Raw genomic sequence first — 13564 nt, 5'->3', positions numbered from 1 at the left:
ATTCTGGCAGTTTACTACTTACCAGGAATGGTTCAGTTGGGCAATGCATACTGATGAAGTGATGAACCATATAATAAATAGGAACTTTCCCAAGACCAGACAAATATCCCCAATACCATTGGTACATTATCATTGTCGTCCTATTTGTTAAGCTATATTTACTACTTGTTACATTATTGCTCACTGTTTCATTGCTTATTCAGGTTTCTTTTTCAACATTATAAGCATCTACTTATCTTCAAACTTACTACAGATATAAACCAATTTACAATGCACAAACAGCACTACTATAATGAACCAATAGCCTCCACTATAAGGAAGGAAGATGTACCAAGAAATTCTGCAGCAGTTCCCTTCAGCATCTGTCATTGCAAGCAAACCCTGCAATTAGCTTTGCAACAGAGGCGGGACTGTCAACATGAGGAAGGTGACCACCCTCTGGTATAAGCCGCATAATCGCAAAGGGTAGTTCACATTGTAGTCTCTGCATCACAAAAACAGATTACAGAAAATGTCAAACTATGATATTTGTCTAGGTAGCTCAAATTTTTATTCTTACTTTCTAGTTCCTACCGGTATGTTTGATGAAGCTATAGACATAACTGCTAACTAAACCTATCAACTCCCCTCTTAAAAGGTTAAGACAGTTATTGAGAAGGATATTGGACGATGCATATGAATTTGCACATGGAAATGTCAAGTAGAAGTTTGAAACTGACAAGTATTTGCTTGTAGCTGATAATCCGATCTTTCTCACTGCAGATAACAAGTGCTTTCTGTTTCACCTGTAGAAAATAAAATTTGAAGGTGATAGCCGCATGACAACAACACAAATACATCTGTATAATAGTAAGAAGTATGTGGATTACTATCATACAACTATCCAACAACTTTTTGAAAGATATGGAAATTAACCGATGTGTTGGCTACTTTAAGTATGTTGATTCTAGCTACTAAGTAGTTTTCCAACAGTAGACACAGTCTACCACATATACACTAAATTCATATCGGTAGAAATAGTAAGAGTGTACCTGTTTTATTTGCGCGATAACATTATAGCCACCACTGCCCATGAAACTTACTGTTGCATCTTTCCACCAAGGTAACAAACAGTGTAAGCGGCCAACCTGCACATATAAATACTTCAATTAAGAAAACAAACATACTTGAGGTAAAGTTAATCAAATATTGGTTAAACCAATAAAAGATAATCTTACATTAGTCCAATCAAAGGTTGTGGCTAATGAAATGTCATTGAAGGCCAGTGTATTGGCGTAAAGCCGTAGAGGGATGCTCCGCAGCAAGGAAACCTGATCAGTGTAGGATCAAATTATTAAGCTAGCTGCCTAGCTCCTTAAAAGAGAATTTCACATACAATGTGCCTCTAAAGCTATTTTTATGCGTAAATCATCAGCCATGATGATCAATATCCAGTTCCAAGAATAAAACTCAAAAGCATGTAATTCTAATAAATCTTATGTGGACACCCACCCCAGCATAGGCCAATGCTCTAGGTAATTTAGCAAACCCGGTGCCTTCTGCATACACACTTGCATTAATCAAAACCAATTTTTCAACCTGCAGAAAATAAATGCAAAGAGACACATCACTGGTAACTAATAGGTGATAAGGGCAAGCACCAGAGAATAGTAAAGAGAGAGATACTTACAGCAAATGGATAACTGACTGCAAAGTCAATTGCAACAGATGCACCCAGACTTGGTCCAACTAATATCATCGGCCTTCTGATATAGGACTTCCAAAACTACAATTCAGGTAAACCATTTGCATGCATGTCAATCACATAAGATGATGAAAATCTTGACCAGTTATAAAACCATGTCATGTATTGTAGCTAGCAAAACATCCATAACAGTATAAACCTTTTCATAGAGACAGGTTGCAAAAACAATTTCTAAACCAAAAAAGAGGATAAAAAACAATCAAACTGCATAGATACCTGGTAGAGGTGATGACGCTTTGATTCCGGATTGCATGGTGGCAGCCTTTCTAGTACAGATGAATAATGGTTAACGAGGGTGAAATATACTGAACTTCAAAACCAGCTGGGAACACACAATTAAAAGAAAGGGGAGAAACAGGGGAATGAACCTAAATCAGAGAAGCCCCAACCAAGCACATCAATTGCCCAAGCCTCCACCCCAGCCTCTTCAAGCAGGGGATATGTGCATCTCCATTCTAAACAAGAACTAACATACGCAAACAGTGTGAAAAATGTAAGACCCGAACTTCACATTGTGCAAGAGTTGAGGTATCGATCTTGCAATTTGCATATATTACACACCTGTCAAAGCAATGCAGAAGAACCACTGGATTGATCTTGGTTTGTATTAGAGGTCTCACACAACTACTCATAATAGAACTTCCATATATCCCCATCTGCAATATCCAGTAAAAAAAAAAAAACTTGAGAAATTGTGAAACAAATCATACTAATAGGCAATCCAAGTGAATGAAATTCATTAGAAGCAGATGCTCAATGAATTTATCAAATCTCAACCTAACTGCAGCTTAAGTTAACAAAAATTAATTCAGTAGCAATCCCAATAGTGTGTTTTGACGTACTAATCATTGCTCACATGTGAATTTCAATTAAAAGTTATCAGAAACAGTTTCAATCGTACAGACAGTAAAAAATAAAACTTCATTCAAAATCAAAGACAAAAACTTATAGTCATTTCTAATTCTAGCATAGAAGGTTTAAACCTTTATTTTCATGTCCTTGTCGAATTATCGTTTACTCCAAAGCAACTTCATATATACCTAATCTTTCCCAATTGCCTCACCAGACACTAGTTCTTTTTTTCAATTATGTCACAAAAAAATCAAGTAAAGAGATGCAGGATAACAACAACACTGTACCCTAGTGACCCCATCAGAAACACATTAAAAACAAGATGAAATATATATACACAATACAAAAAAGATTTTTTTTAAATAAGAAAATATCAATATTTACATTCTACAGTAATCAACTATTACCTGAACTGGGACTCTCTCCATTCTCTGAGCCAAGTTTCTGGCAAAAGGATCTTTGATCTTCTCGACCTCTTTGGGAAGAAAGGGCGGGAACCCGTTACCGGAACCAGAACCACTCCGATTGGGGACAAACCGGGGACCCGTTAAGCTCCCACATTTCTTCGTAGCTGGCGTCGACACAACAGCTGCCTCTGGTGGTGTTGGTGAGGGCAGTGAGGACCCAAACACCAGAGTTATCATTCTGACGAAGAACAATCTGAACTGTCACAGCTGAGAGATCGAATGCGGCTCTAGCTGAAATAACCTGAGATGCACAAGTGAAGTGGCAAGTGGTGTATCTTATAGGACTCGGAGTCTGAGGTCTACTTGTCGAACATAGGAGCAAACTACGTCACGGCCACGCGTCAAAGGCCTACGAGGTTTGTCATTTCCCGAAAGAAGAAGACAAGCGTGGTCCATTTCTACGCGAGTTTTTGCCACAGTCGATAATACCAGTGTTCTTTATCTGCTCTGCTAATTAAGTAGGGTGCCATTATATCTTATAATTCATAATTCACAATGATTGCAGATATTTTCTGCGAATCGTTTTCCATGTGTCCCCAAATGCAATTTCCATATTCACAATATTTGAGAGAAAATAATTGTTTTATGTATTGCGAACGATGAAAATGTAAGATACATCCACACTTATCTTTCAATCAACATTTTTATTCAACTTTGTTATCTTGGTTCATAGTAAAATGAGAGAATGTCGTAGGATGATACAAGTTTTGTCAGTTTTCCAAAATTGACTAAGCAATTCTAATCTTATCAACCAAAAACAGTTCAAACTTCTAAGTTAGGTCATCTTGTTACACAAAGATGACAAAATTGTACCCACTCCATGGTAACATGTCATTGCCTCTTATAATTCATATGAGAAGTAGGCCGGTGAGTAGTTGTGGGAAAAGAAAAAACCTATGTTTTATATATAAGGATTCAAAATTAGAACTATAAGAAGTTTATCGCATGAATTGTCATGTGCAAATTTTAGGTACTCTTTTAATGTCACTCATGGACCACTCTACCGCACAATGATTGAGTTGACTTAGTCTCAAGATCATAACAACTCTAAACCATATTGTCATTTATCATATAATTTCTTATCCAACTAATTTCACAACGAACTTTCTTCATAAATTGATTTTGTGAGAAAAGCTCGCATTGAACTTTCTTTATAACATTTTTTTCTTAAGAAAGTTCACTACAAACTTTCATCATAAAATGATTTTCGAGAAGAAAGTTTGTAACAAACTTTTCTCAAAAAATAGTTTTATGAATAAAGTTTGCAGTGAATTTTCTCAAAAATAAGCTTTATGAATAAAGTTTGCAGCAAGGTTTCCTCACAAAATTGTTTTATAAAAAAAGTTTGCAGCGGTTTTTACTCATAAAATTATTCACACAGCGAACTTTTTTTATAATGTGGACCACTTCATCGCACAATGATTGAGCTGGCTTAGTCGCAAGATCATAACAACCCTAAATCATATTGTCATTTATCATATAATTTCTTATCCAAATAATTTCACAACGAACTTTCTTCATAAACCGGTTTTGTGAGGAACGCTCGCATCGAACTTTCTTTATAAAATTATTTTCTTAAGAAAAGTTCACTGCAAACTTTCATCATAAAATGATTTTACAGAAGAAAGTTTGTAACGAACTTTTCTCAAAAAATAGTTTCATGAATAAAGTTTGCAGCGAATTTTCTCAAAAATTAGGTTTATGAATAAAGTATACAGCAAAGTTTCCTCACAAAATTGTTTTATAAAAAAAGTTCGCAGCGATTTTTACTCATAACACTTTCATACAGCGAACTTTTTTCATAAAATAGTTTTAAAATTTCTCCATAAATAAAATGGAAAAGCCTTAAAAATCAATTATGTCCTTCCTTCATCCGTCATCGGAAAATCACTCCGGCGGGTCCAGTAAACCACCACCAATGACGGAGGAGAGTGGCGCTAGGGTTTCCAGCGACGCATCACAGACTAGGCAAAGGTATCATCTTCTCTCCTTTAACAACCAACCCCCTAATTCTGAATTTCAACCTGTTCCTCATTCGCTCATCCAAGTTTTCGTTTAAACTAGATTGTTGAACTGGCTGGTTTTGATGTTTAGTGAATACTGACACTCACCAATTCTGGTTTTGCCATGTTTGCTTGTAATTTTACCAATTTTGAAACTTTGAGCTTAGCTAGGTAATCTAGGTTGTGTGAATTGTGATAGATATATTGACATTGGAAGCTGTTTAGTTTGAAAAAATCTAGACATAAGGACTCAGTGTTCTATGGTTTTTGATTTGTTTCGACATAGTTACTGTCTTCCTGATGATTGTCGATGTTTATACATTGTTGCATTGTCACTGCTCAATTGTAACATCATGACATTTTGGTTTTGCAACAGAAAGAAAAGGAAGTGGGATCAACCGGCAGAGTCATTGGTTTCAGCTGGTTTAGCAGTGCCCGGGGCGCTCCCGTTGGGCAATGTGGGACTGCTCGGTGGGATCGGGCTTCCCGGTGTGAGTCCGGTGTCCAGTGCTCATTTGATCAATCCGCTTGCTGCTGGGTTTCTGGCTGTACCGCAGGCGTACCAGGTGCCTCTGATACCGCAACAAGCTGCAACAGTGCTCCAGAAGCTGATTCAGGTATCTCACGTTTCGCAGAAGCATTGTGATTGTATCTTGTGGCAGCATATGTTATTTTTCTTCATATTTTTGCTGACAATTACAGTTGAATTTTGTTGTTTAAAATTCTTCTTTGCAATTGATGTGTTGAATGATTTGCTATATAGCCAAAGATCCAAGATGAATTAATAGCACGAGAAATTGTTATTAATGATGCAGAGTCTTCTATTCGGTACAAGCTGACAAAACGCCAGACACAGGAGGAGGTGAATGTTTTCCTCTTTTTTTTTTTTTACTACAGAAACTGTTCTAATGTTAGTTTGTGATGAATGTTTCTTTTGACTGAGATTGATTGTGCATGATACTTGCAGATCCAAAGGTGCACTGGTGCTGTGGTGATAACAAGGTTTGTTGGTTTTCAGTGGCACATTTATAATCAGCTTTTCGCTCAAACATCATGTACGTAATGCATATATGGTTGACATTGCAGGGGCAAGTATCGTCCACCAGATGCTTCAAGTGATGGTGAAAAACCTTTATACCTTCATATTTCTGCAGGGGCTAATGTAAGTACACTTAGTTGACATTAGTTCTTCTGTGCACATCACTGTTTGTAATAGATATAATATGTTTGATGTTACAATTATAGGGGATATTTGGGAGAATTAGGTTTTACTAATTGTGGTTATGTACAGTAATCATTGTCAAAAAATGTTCCAAAATCATCTTCAGTTATTCTAACTCAATCTACCAGTGCAAATTAGTTGGGTTAAAAAATCAGTATCATAGTAAATCCACACCATATGACCTTTTGATAAGACACTAACTAAGGTTAAACTGTCCTCCTTTGGCATGAATAGTTTTGCATGGAAGATTTATATTTGCTTTGACTTGGTAGATAAAAGAGACAACAGAACGGATTCTAGCAGTTGATCGTGCTGCTGCCATGGTTGAAGATATGTTGAAACAGGGTCAAAATTTACATCCAGCATCATTGTCGTCTCCTTCTGTCATGAGTAATGGAGTGAAGGTATGTTCCCTTTAAATATCATCTTCTGAGTGGTATGGAAAATTGCTGGCATAAGTTCACTAATGTAAGCATGTTTACTCAGGAATCAAGCATGTGTGTCTATCTGGGCTTTGATGCAGATCCATCTATGAACATTGCTGCTCGTATACGTGGACCAAGTGTAAGTTCTTTTATCCCTGCCTGTACCAGTTGTCCTGTCAATAACTTTTACATAGTTCATTTCATCCTTTCAAGTGTCAGTTCTTTTACGATCCCCTTATTTTATTCTATTTTACTACCTCATTCATATGGTCGCTTCATCACTGTTTGTCAGAGTTTTTTTGCATTGTAGATTTTAAAAATCCTTATTTATCAGCATATCTCAGCTCATGGTTATGATGCAATGATATTAGCTGTGTAATCTGGTGGACTTATTGTCCAACTTCTTTACAACATCAATCTTTTGATCAGCATTACATGTTATTATAATATATACTGAAACCATCGTGGTTATTGTGTGTTAATTGCTTCTTTCAATTGCATGTATAATTATGTTGATGCATGCAATCGGATTTCACCCTTACATTCTATTATGAAGTTTATCTTGCACTTAATTAAGATAAGGAATTCTAATGTTTGAAGCTTTCTCTGACATCTCCATACAACTTGGCGAAATTTTTTTGTGTCGGCTGTCGGTTTGTACATGCAGGACCAATATATAAATCACATTATGAATGAAACAGGAGCAACTGTCTTACTCAGAGGGCGTGGTTCAGCAAGTATTGATAGTTTGCCTGGTGAAGGTATCTCTTTTCTCATCCAGTATGATCTTCTTACAAGCGTTTAATCTTATTTTGATTGTTATCTCATGTACTTCTTCTATCTTCCTTGCAGAAGGACAAAAACCTTTGCATCTGTTGTTGTCAAGTAATAATTTGAAAAGTCTTGAAGATGCTAGGCTTTTGGCTGAGCATCTTTTAAATACGATCAGTGTAGAGTGTGGCATCTCCAGGTAATTAGATTATAATCATTTCATAAATAGAAGTTCTCCAACTTTTCATACTCAATATGTGGAGGGGAATACTAACTCTTAAAGTGGTATATTCATTTCGGATAATGAAATGTACAGTTTACCTGTATTCCCAAACTTTCATATTGTATTGGCTATTAGAAAAACTGTTTTTGTTCATTTATGATGAGAAGTTAATTCTGTCTCGTCTCTGAATTTACTTTACTATCCACTCTGGTAATGCTCATTGTCTGGACATGCAGCATCTATTAGCCAGTCCCATTTGTAATTGCATATATAACTTTTTGCAATTTTCTCTCATAGGGTTTCATCATCTAAGGTTTATAGTGCTATTGCACCCCCACAGCAGGTATATAGTGCTGTTCCTCCACCAAATCAGTTGTCAGCTGGAGTTCTGAGTTCTGGAAATGAGATGAAAGCTATTACAACTATGGTGCCTGCAACTGTCGGTCTTACACCAGCTCCCCCGGTTTCCTCAGTTGGGACTTCTGTGATCACTACTGGTTTCTCTCAAGGGATAGTACACCAGTCCGGAGGATTGTTAAACTGTGTGCAATCTCAGGCAAGCAGTGGTGGTTGTCCACAACCTCTATCTGGTGGAATGATCTACGGTGGATATGGTGGGATATATCCTCAAGTAACACCTTTACAACAAGTTGCCCTGGCCCTTAGACTGTCAACATCCCCCACCACTTCTACAATTTCTCCCACAACATCAGTCCCAGGCACTGAACCAAAATTCAATTCGAAATTCAGTTCTGATTCTGAGGAGGAAAAGCGGCGTCAGCAAAGGCGGAAATTTCAGGAGTTACCAGTTAGTTCCAAGGGTCATGCCAAAGTTCATCAGGTATCAATGACTGCTCCTTGGTGGTGTCTTTTGGGAAAAAATTAAAATAAAATTAGTTGAACATAGATAGATCAGTATGGAAATTGAAGTATTTTTAGATTTTTTGTGCGAAAGGCCAATTAAGATTTTGTTGTTGGTGGTGTTTTTTTCCCCTTTTTTTTTTGCACCCAGCAGTGAGGTAGTGTTGGTAATTAATTGCTACTTGTTTAATCAATTTTTTCGTTGTTGTAATGTAATTGAATCTTCAGCTGACTCTTGTTGCTCGTTATTCCAGGTATTTTTTCTGACATTCTATGAGGCTAACTAGCTGATACTGGACTTCTCTATTGGGCCATTGGTTTCTATTTTTCACAGGGTTTTTAAATTTTGGACACTTATGGCTTGAGAGCTTCATACACCAATCAAGATTTCATACTGGCTAGCTTAATGTTTTACTTGGCTATGTTAGCAAAAGTTGCTGCATTTTCTTTTTGGATCGCTCCAATTTTTGGTTATTGAGCTACCACCTTCTTTTGTGTTTCTTTCTCCCTAACTAATGCAGGAATTGGACTCATTAAAGCGACCTGAACTGGCATTGAATTTGGGTCTGAGGAATGTATCAACTATGCCAGCTCCAAAGAAGTTGGTCCAGCAGGTATCAAATGGAATGCCGCCACCGCCACCCAGAACCATGCCCCCACCTCCACCAAAATCTGCATCATCAGCACAGGTTGTTAAAGGAATTGACAAGAACAATGTTCCGAAGAAGATCGAATCTGATAGCGTACCTGGTATGCTGGAACACCTGTTCTCTTTTAATTTTCTTCTTGGAGATTCTTGTGTCAAAAATACGAGTCTAGTGTGAGTGTGTATTTGTAAGAGGGGCCTACTAGGCACTTGGAAAATATTTATTGTCTCTCAAGTGTGATTCTGTCTGGTTATTTTCAGATACTTTAATCAAGCTTATGGAATATGGAGAAGATGATGATGATGACTCCGAGGAAACTGATGAACAATCTACCCCTAGCAATTCTCTTGCAGTAACAGCTGGAAAGCCTTTCTGGGCTTTATGAGTTGTCAGTTAGTGGAGAATGGTCATACACACCATGTTGGGGAAATGGTAACACAATGATGAAAATAAAGATGGAGCTAAGGGCGTTCACCTTTGCTGTAGTGTGTTTTCTGAGTTCAAGATCTCTTGCTGCACTTACTGGTCAATTTTTTCTCTGGAGTTGTCAGCTAGTTGGAAAGCTGTGTTGTAACTTTTTCTCAGATAAGGGCCTAGGTTGGTAGCTTGTTGTAGTTTAAGAGCTGGTTTCATTTTTATTAGGTTTTGAACATGCATCACACTGCAGAATTGTAAAAATGACAAACTTGCATATCAGTTTATTTGGAGTATATTGGCTACAATTTATGTATGTCTATGAAGAACCAAGCTGTTCTATGACAACTTTTTTCTGCTAAAAATTGGCCATATGGCAGTCTTTGTCTGGGATATCTTAGGTGGTTAGAAGAATTATCTTGCTTACTCATGAATTGAATCTCTTTCATCATTGCTGGCCTTCATTGAATGAAAATGTGATTAGGAGGTTATGCTGATCAGAGTTTCATCAATGGCGACATATCCATGCATTGATGCACAGACGACAAATGTTGTTCGAGGATCTGGCCTGAGTCCTAACTCGGCCGATGAGGTCTTGTCCCAATTCAGTATCTCTTAATATCTCTTTAGTACTGGCAATAGCATCACATCACCATTGATGACGCTTACAACAGACGCGACCTTTTCAGCTGGACATGATAGGCAAGGGTTCTACCGTTCTAGTCCTTGTCAATTACCAAATTCCATCAAGCTGGACACAAAATATGACCCCTCATGGCGCTCAAACCATTATGACCACATGCTTGACAAGTCTGCTAGGTATTCATATTGCTAGTTGGGCACACCACTTGACAACTTCAAATACAATACCCATTCGGCCATTCCTACCCCACACGATGCTTGACCTCATAAACAAACATGAAAGCAATCATTTCATGGAGCTTTGACTTGGTATTGACTATTGTGATGGCTCACAACATGTGTAATTCTTGAATGCTTCTGTTTCTAATTTGCAGAAGCAAGTGGACTTCATCACAACAGTATATCTTCATCCATCCCATACTCAAAAAAATTATAATAACAAAAGAAAAACATGGAGAAGTTTGATAGAACATTATGTAGTAACACATTGAGTACAGAGATCACAAAGTGAACACCAGTTCATCATATTACATTGCACAGAAGAAGCTACTGAGGAAAATAGCCCATTAAACTGTTAATAAATCAATCATACATGAGTAGAGTGGAACATAGAATAAAATCATTCCTCTGCTGTAAGTAACATACAAGTTCTTTTTCACTGTCACCTCCGGCCGGAATTTTGTAACATTTTCGGGGAACCTTCAAAGAGATCCATGAGGTAATTCTCCATGTCATCAGCACTGTACTTGATGAGCTTGTCGCTTATGTCATTGGAGTGTCTTCCCACAAATGTCCTGTAAGCTTGGATCACATTGAGGGATGTCGAGATTTGCAAGTCTTCTCGAAGCTGAGGATCCGGAATGAGCCATGCCGATTGGACCTTGTATATCTCCTCAAAAGCGAGATAAAAGCTGCGGAGCCTTTCCTTGAGAAGGCTTTTTGAGATGGAATTTGACCCGGGATTTTGAATGCCCTCCTCTTTTAGCAAAGAAAGGATGTAACTCCAACTAGCTCTCTGGTAGCTCATTGCATGCTGTTGAAATTTCCTGTTGTGCTTTCGAATCCAATCATCTTCAAATATAAGCCTCAACTCTGCACCTTTAACCTTCTGAGCCATGTAATGTATATTGTTCATCAAAAACACATGTTGCAAAGAACCATCCTTGTATAATTTTGACTTCTCGTCGAGGTTGGACTCCAGACTTGAAGCAAATGACAGGAACTGGCGAGCCATTGGAGATTTTCTGCCTGAAGAATCAGTGCCTTTGTTCTCCTCTTCTTTAGTTGGACTAGTGTCAGGAGATGAAGAAATCGGATCACCTTCATCGCAGTCCTTGAGAAGCAGATCAAGGGTCGGACCATAGTCTATAAGAGTCCTCATGTAATTCATCACATATCTAGTCAGTGGATGTATACCCCCACCTGAAACAGGGCTGGTGGAAGGGTTTGATGCAATGGCATTCTGAAACTCGATAACTGTTGCCTTCACAGAATCACCCAATCTCAGCAGGACATCATGACACTCCATACTTATAGACGAACCAGCCTCACCAAAGTACAAATCATCTATATCAGGAAGAACATCAGCTAGCACCTCATACATGTCAAGAATGCGAACCAACTTTTCTGGCTGATGAGGGCCTATGGACATTGCTTCAGCAAAATTGAGCAGCTGCAGTATTGATGCCTTTGATGCCTCGACAAAACAATCCAGCCGAACAGGTCCAAGCTCTTCAAAAATCTGTTCACTGAGCCACTTCTCGCTAGCAAGATAAATCCGCACGAAGATCTTCATAACCCAGACCCATCTTCTGATTTTGGAATTCAAAGAAACCCACTCCATCTTCCTCACATCCTCAATGCTCAGTTTCTGGATTTCAAGATATGAGAGACACTCATCCAATGCATCCCTTCTGAGGGTGGTATAAGCTTGAGTACATTCCCTCTCATAGTTGCAATTGAACATCATATTTGCAATGCCTCTCAAGTCAGGAATCACTTCAGGGCGAACCAAATCAATGATGGAATCTACAGAAGCTCGGCTAAAACTATCCCTGTGAAATGAGTCCTCAATTGAATCATCTCCAAAAGACATCAGTGAGTTCACATCCACAGCATCCTCTTCACATGATCGAAAAGACATGTGCTCCAGTGCACACGGCTGCCTGTTCTGAACAAGCATGTACCTGAACTCATCCTCCAGTCTAGTCATGGCCGTTTGAAGAACATCATTAGCCTTGTGCAACAGCTCATACTTCTCATCATCTTTACTCAAATACAAACTCTCTAAACTCTCAATCAGCTGCCTTGCCTCCTCCACAGTGTTCAAGTACTCATTCGCCTCATTCGAGCTAGAATCCCATATCATGGTCTGATCAGCCTCCCACCCCATGACCTTATCATGAATCGAAGTAAGACGATCTTGTATGTCACCAAAATCCTCCACCTTTAACTCATTCAGTGTGTCCCTATTAGTCATCAAAGATGACAATTTGGTGCCAAGATCAGCCAAAATCTTCCTCTCACCGGTTGTAAGATTCTTCCTCGAACCCAAAGCTCTCGCTATGCTTTGGGCTGCAACAATCAAGTCCTCCCCAACCTCCACTTCAGGGTTTTCAGGTTTACAATCCCCCATATTCAAAATGAACTCAGCAAGTTCTGACACAAACCCAATAACCCTACACTCCAAAACACTTCAACAATCACCCAAAACCTCCCTACTTCCCCAAATCAGCAAAGCAAAACAACACAGCTACCCTCTTTGCTGGCACAACCCCAAAACCAATACTTTTAAATCCACCCAAACAGTCTATATTGAAAATGACAGAGACCCAATCCAGAACACCAAAGAATAGTGGGAACCCAAAAGAGATTTGAGGACAGAGAACAAGTCCTGTCAATGATGAAGAAAAAATGAGCAAACTTTTAAACAAAAAAGGAAGAGTCTTTACAAAAGTTGGTCATCAGTGGGAAACAATATAATCAAATAAAAAAAACACTAAGAAACAAACAAACCCAGAAGCTGAAAAGACAAAGATAACATGAAAGGCCTACCTCTCAAACTTCAGTTCATCAGAAGCTCCATAGATACAATCATGGGAAGAACAAGATCAGGAAAAAAACAGTAAGCACTGACTAACAAATGAGAAATAATAGGACCACAATTTTAGGCAAATGAATATATGAGAGGGGGTGCGAATTGGGCAAGTTTGGCTGTGACTTATAAATGGTTTGAAAACTTGATGGTCTTTTAGAGAGCCCGATTTGACCTTTCTGGGTTCAGTCTGGTACGT

The 13564-nt window shown here is 38.3% G+C and overlaps 3 protein-coding genes across 6 annotated transcripts; 1 reads left to right on the top strand and 2 right to left on the bottom strand.

Annotated features, from left to right (window-relative positions):
• Positions 1-40: 40 nt before the first annotated feature.
• On the bottom strand, positions 41-3285 carry LOC126798112 (uncharacterized). Its single transcript, XM_050524952.1, has 10 exons — positions 3004-3285; positions 2306-2400; positions 2113-2210; positions 1961-2010; positions 1670-1765; positions 1492-1578; positions 1218-1310; positions 1032-1127; positions 720-785; positions 41-484 (listed from the first exon to the last, which is right to left on the bottom strand). The coding sequence occupies exons 1-10, from the start codon at positions 3238-3240 to the stop codon at positions 356-358; spliced, it is 1047 nt and encodes a 348-aa protein (XP_050380909.1). The 5' UTR covers positions 3241-3285; the 3' UTR covers positions 41-355.
• A 1628-nt stretch (positions 3286-4913) lies between these two features.
• LOC126798096 (protein RIK) lies at positions 4914-10020 on the top strand. 4 transcript variants are annotated; one of them, XM_050524936.1, is made up of 12 exons: positions 4914-5037; positions 5443-5683; positions 5830-5928; positions 6034-6068; positions 6153-6228; positions 6561-6692; positions 6775-6852; positions 7381-7468; positions 7566-7683; positions 8005-8548; positions 9090-9318; positions 9476-10020. In XM_050524936.1, exons 1-12 carry the CDS (start codon positions 4922-4924, stop codon positions 9598-9600), a joined length of 1881 nt encoding a protein of 626 aa, XP_050380893.1. In that variant the 5' UTR covers positions 4914-4921; the 3' UTR covers positions 9601-10020. The 4 variants fall into 4 exon arrangements, with proteins under 4 accessions (XP_050380893.1, XP_050380892.1, XP_050380894.1 ...); XM_050524935.1 differs by having other exon boundaries at positions 7381-7474; XM_050524937.1 differs by lacking the exon at positions 9476-10020 and having other exon boundaries at positions 7381-7474; positions 8823-9228.
• A 749-nt stretch (positions 10021-10769) lies between these two features.
• Positions 10770-13564, bottom strand: LOC126798095 (exocyst complex component EXO70E2). The gene is made up of 2 exons (XM_050524934.1): positions 13326-13564; positions 10770-13164 (listed from the first exon to the last, which is right to left on the bottom strand). The coding sequence occupies exon 2, from the start codon at positions 12904-12906 to the stop codon at positions 10933-10935; it is 1974 nt and encodes a 657-aa protein (XP_050380891.1). The 5' UTR covers positions 12907-13164; positions 13326-13564; the 3' UTR covers positions 10770-10932.

The sequence above is a fragment of the Argentina anserina genome, chromosome 6 (assembly GCF_933775445.1).
Source record: "Argentina anserina chromosome 6, drPotAnse1.1, whole genome shotgun sequence".
Taxonomy (NCBI): domain Eukaryota; kingdom Viridiplantae; phylum Streptophyta; class Magnoliopsida; order Rosales; family Rosaceae; genus Argentina; species Argentina anserina.
This window is presented reverse-complemented; position numbering and strand designations above follow the sequence as displayed.

Coding starts and splice junctions, on each gene's coding strand:
- LOC126798112 (XM_050524952.1), bottom strand. CDS start 3,240: ATGATAACTCTGGTGTTTGGGTCCTCACTGCCCTCACCAACACCACCA. Junction 2,401..3,003: donor TGGAGAGAGTCCCAGTTCAG/GTAATAGTTGAT, acceptor TGGATATTGCAG/ATGGGGATATATGGAAGTTC. Junction 1,128..1,217: donor CAACCTTTGATTGGACTAAT/GTAAGATTATCT, acceptor TTATATGTGCAG/GTTGGCCGCTTACACTGTTT.
- LOC126798096 (XM_050524935.1), top strand. CDS start 4,922: ATGTCCTTCCTTCATCCGTCATCGGAAAATCACTCCGGCGGGTCCAGT. Junction 5,929..6,033: donor AACGCCAGACACAGGAGGAG/GTGAATGTTTTC, acceptor TGATACTTGCAG/ATCCAAAGGTGCACTGGTGC. Junction 6,853..7,380: donor CTCGTATACGTGGACCAAGT/GTAAGTTCTTTT, acceptor TTGTACATGCAG/GACCAATATATAAATCACAT.
- LOC126798095 (XM_050524934.1), bottom strand. CDS start 12,906: ATGGGGGATTGTAAACCTGAAAACCCTGAAGTGGAGGTTGGGGAGGAC.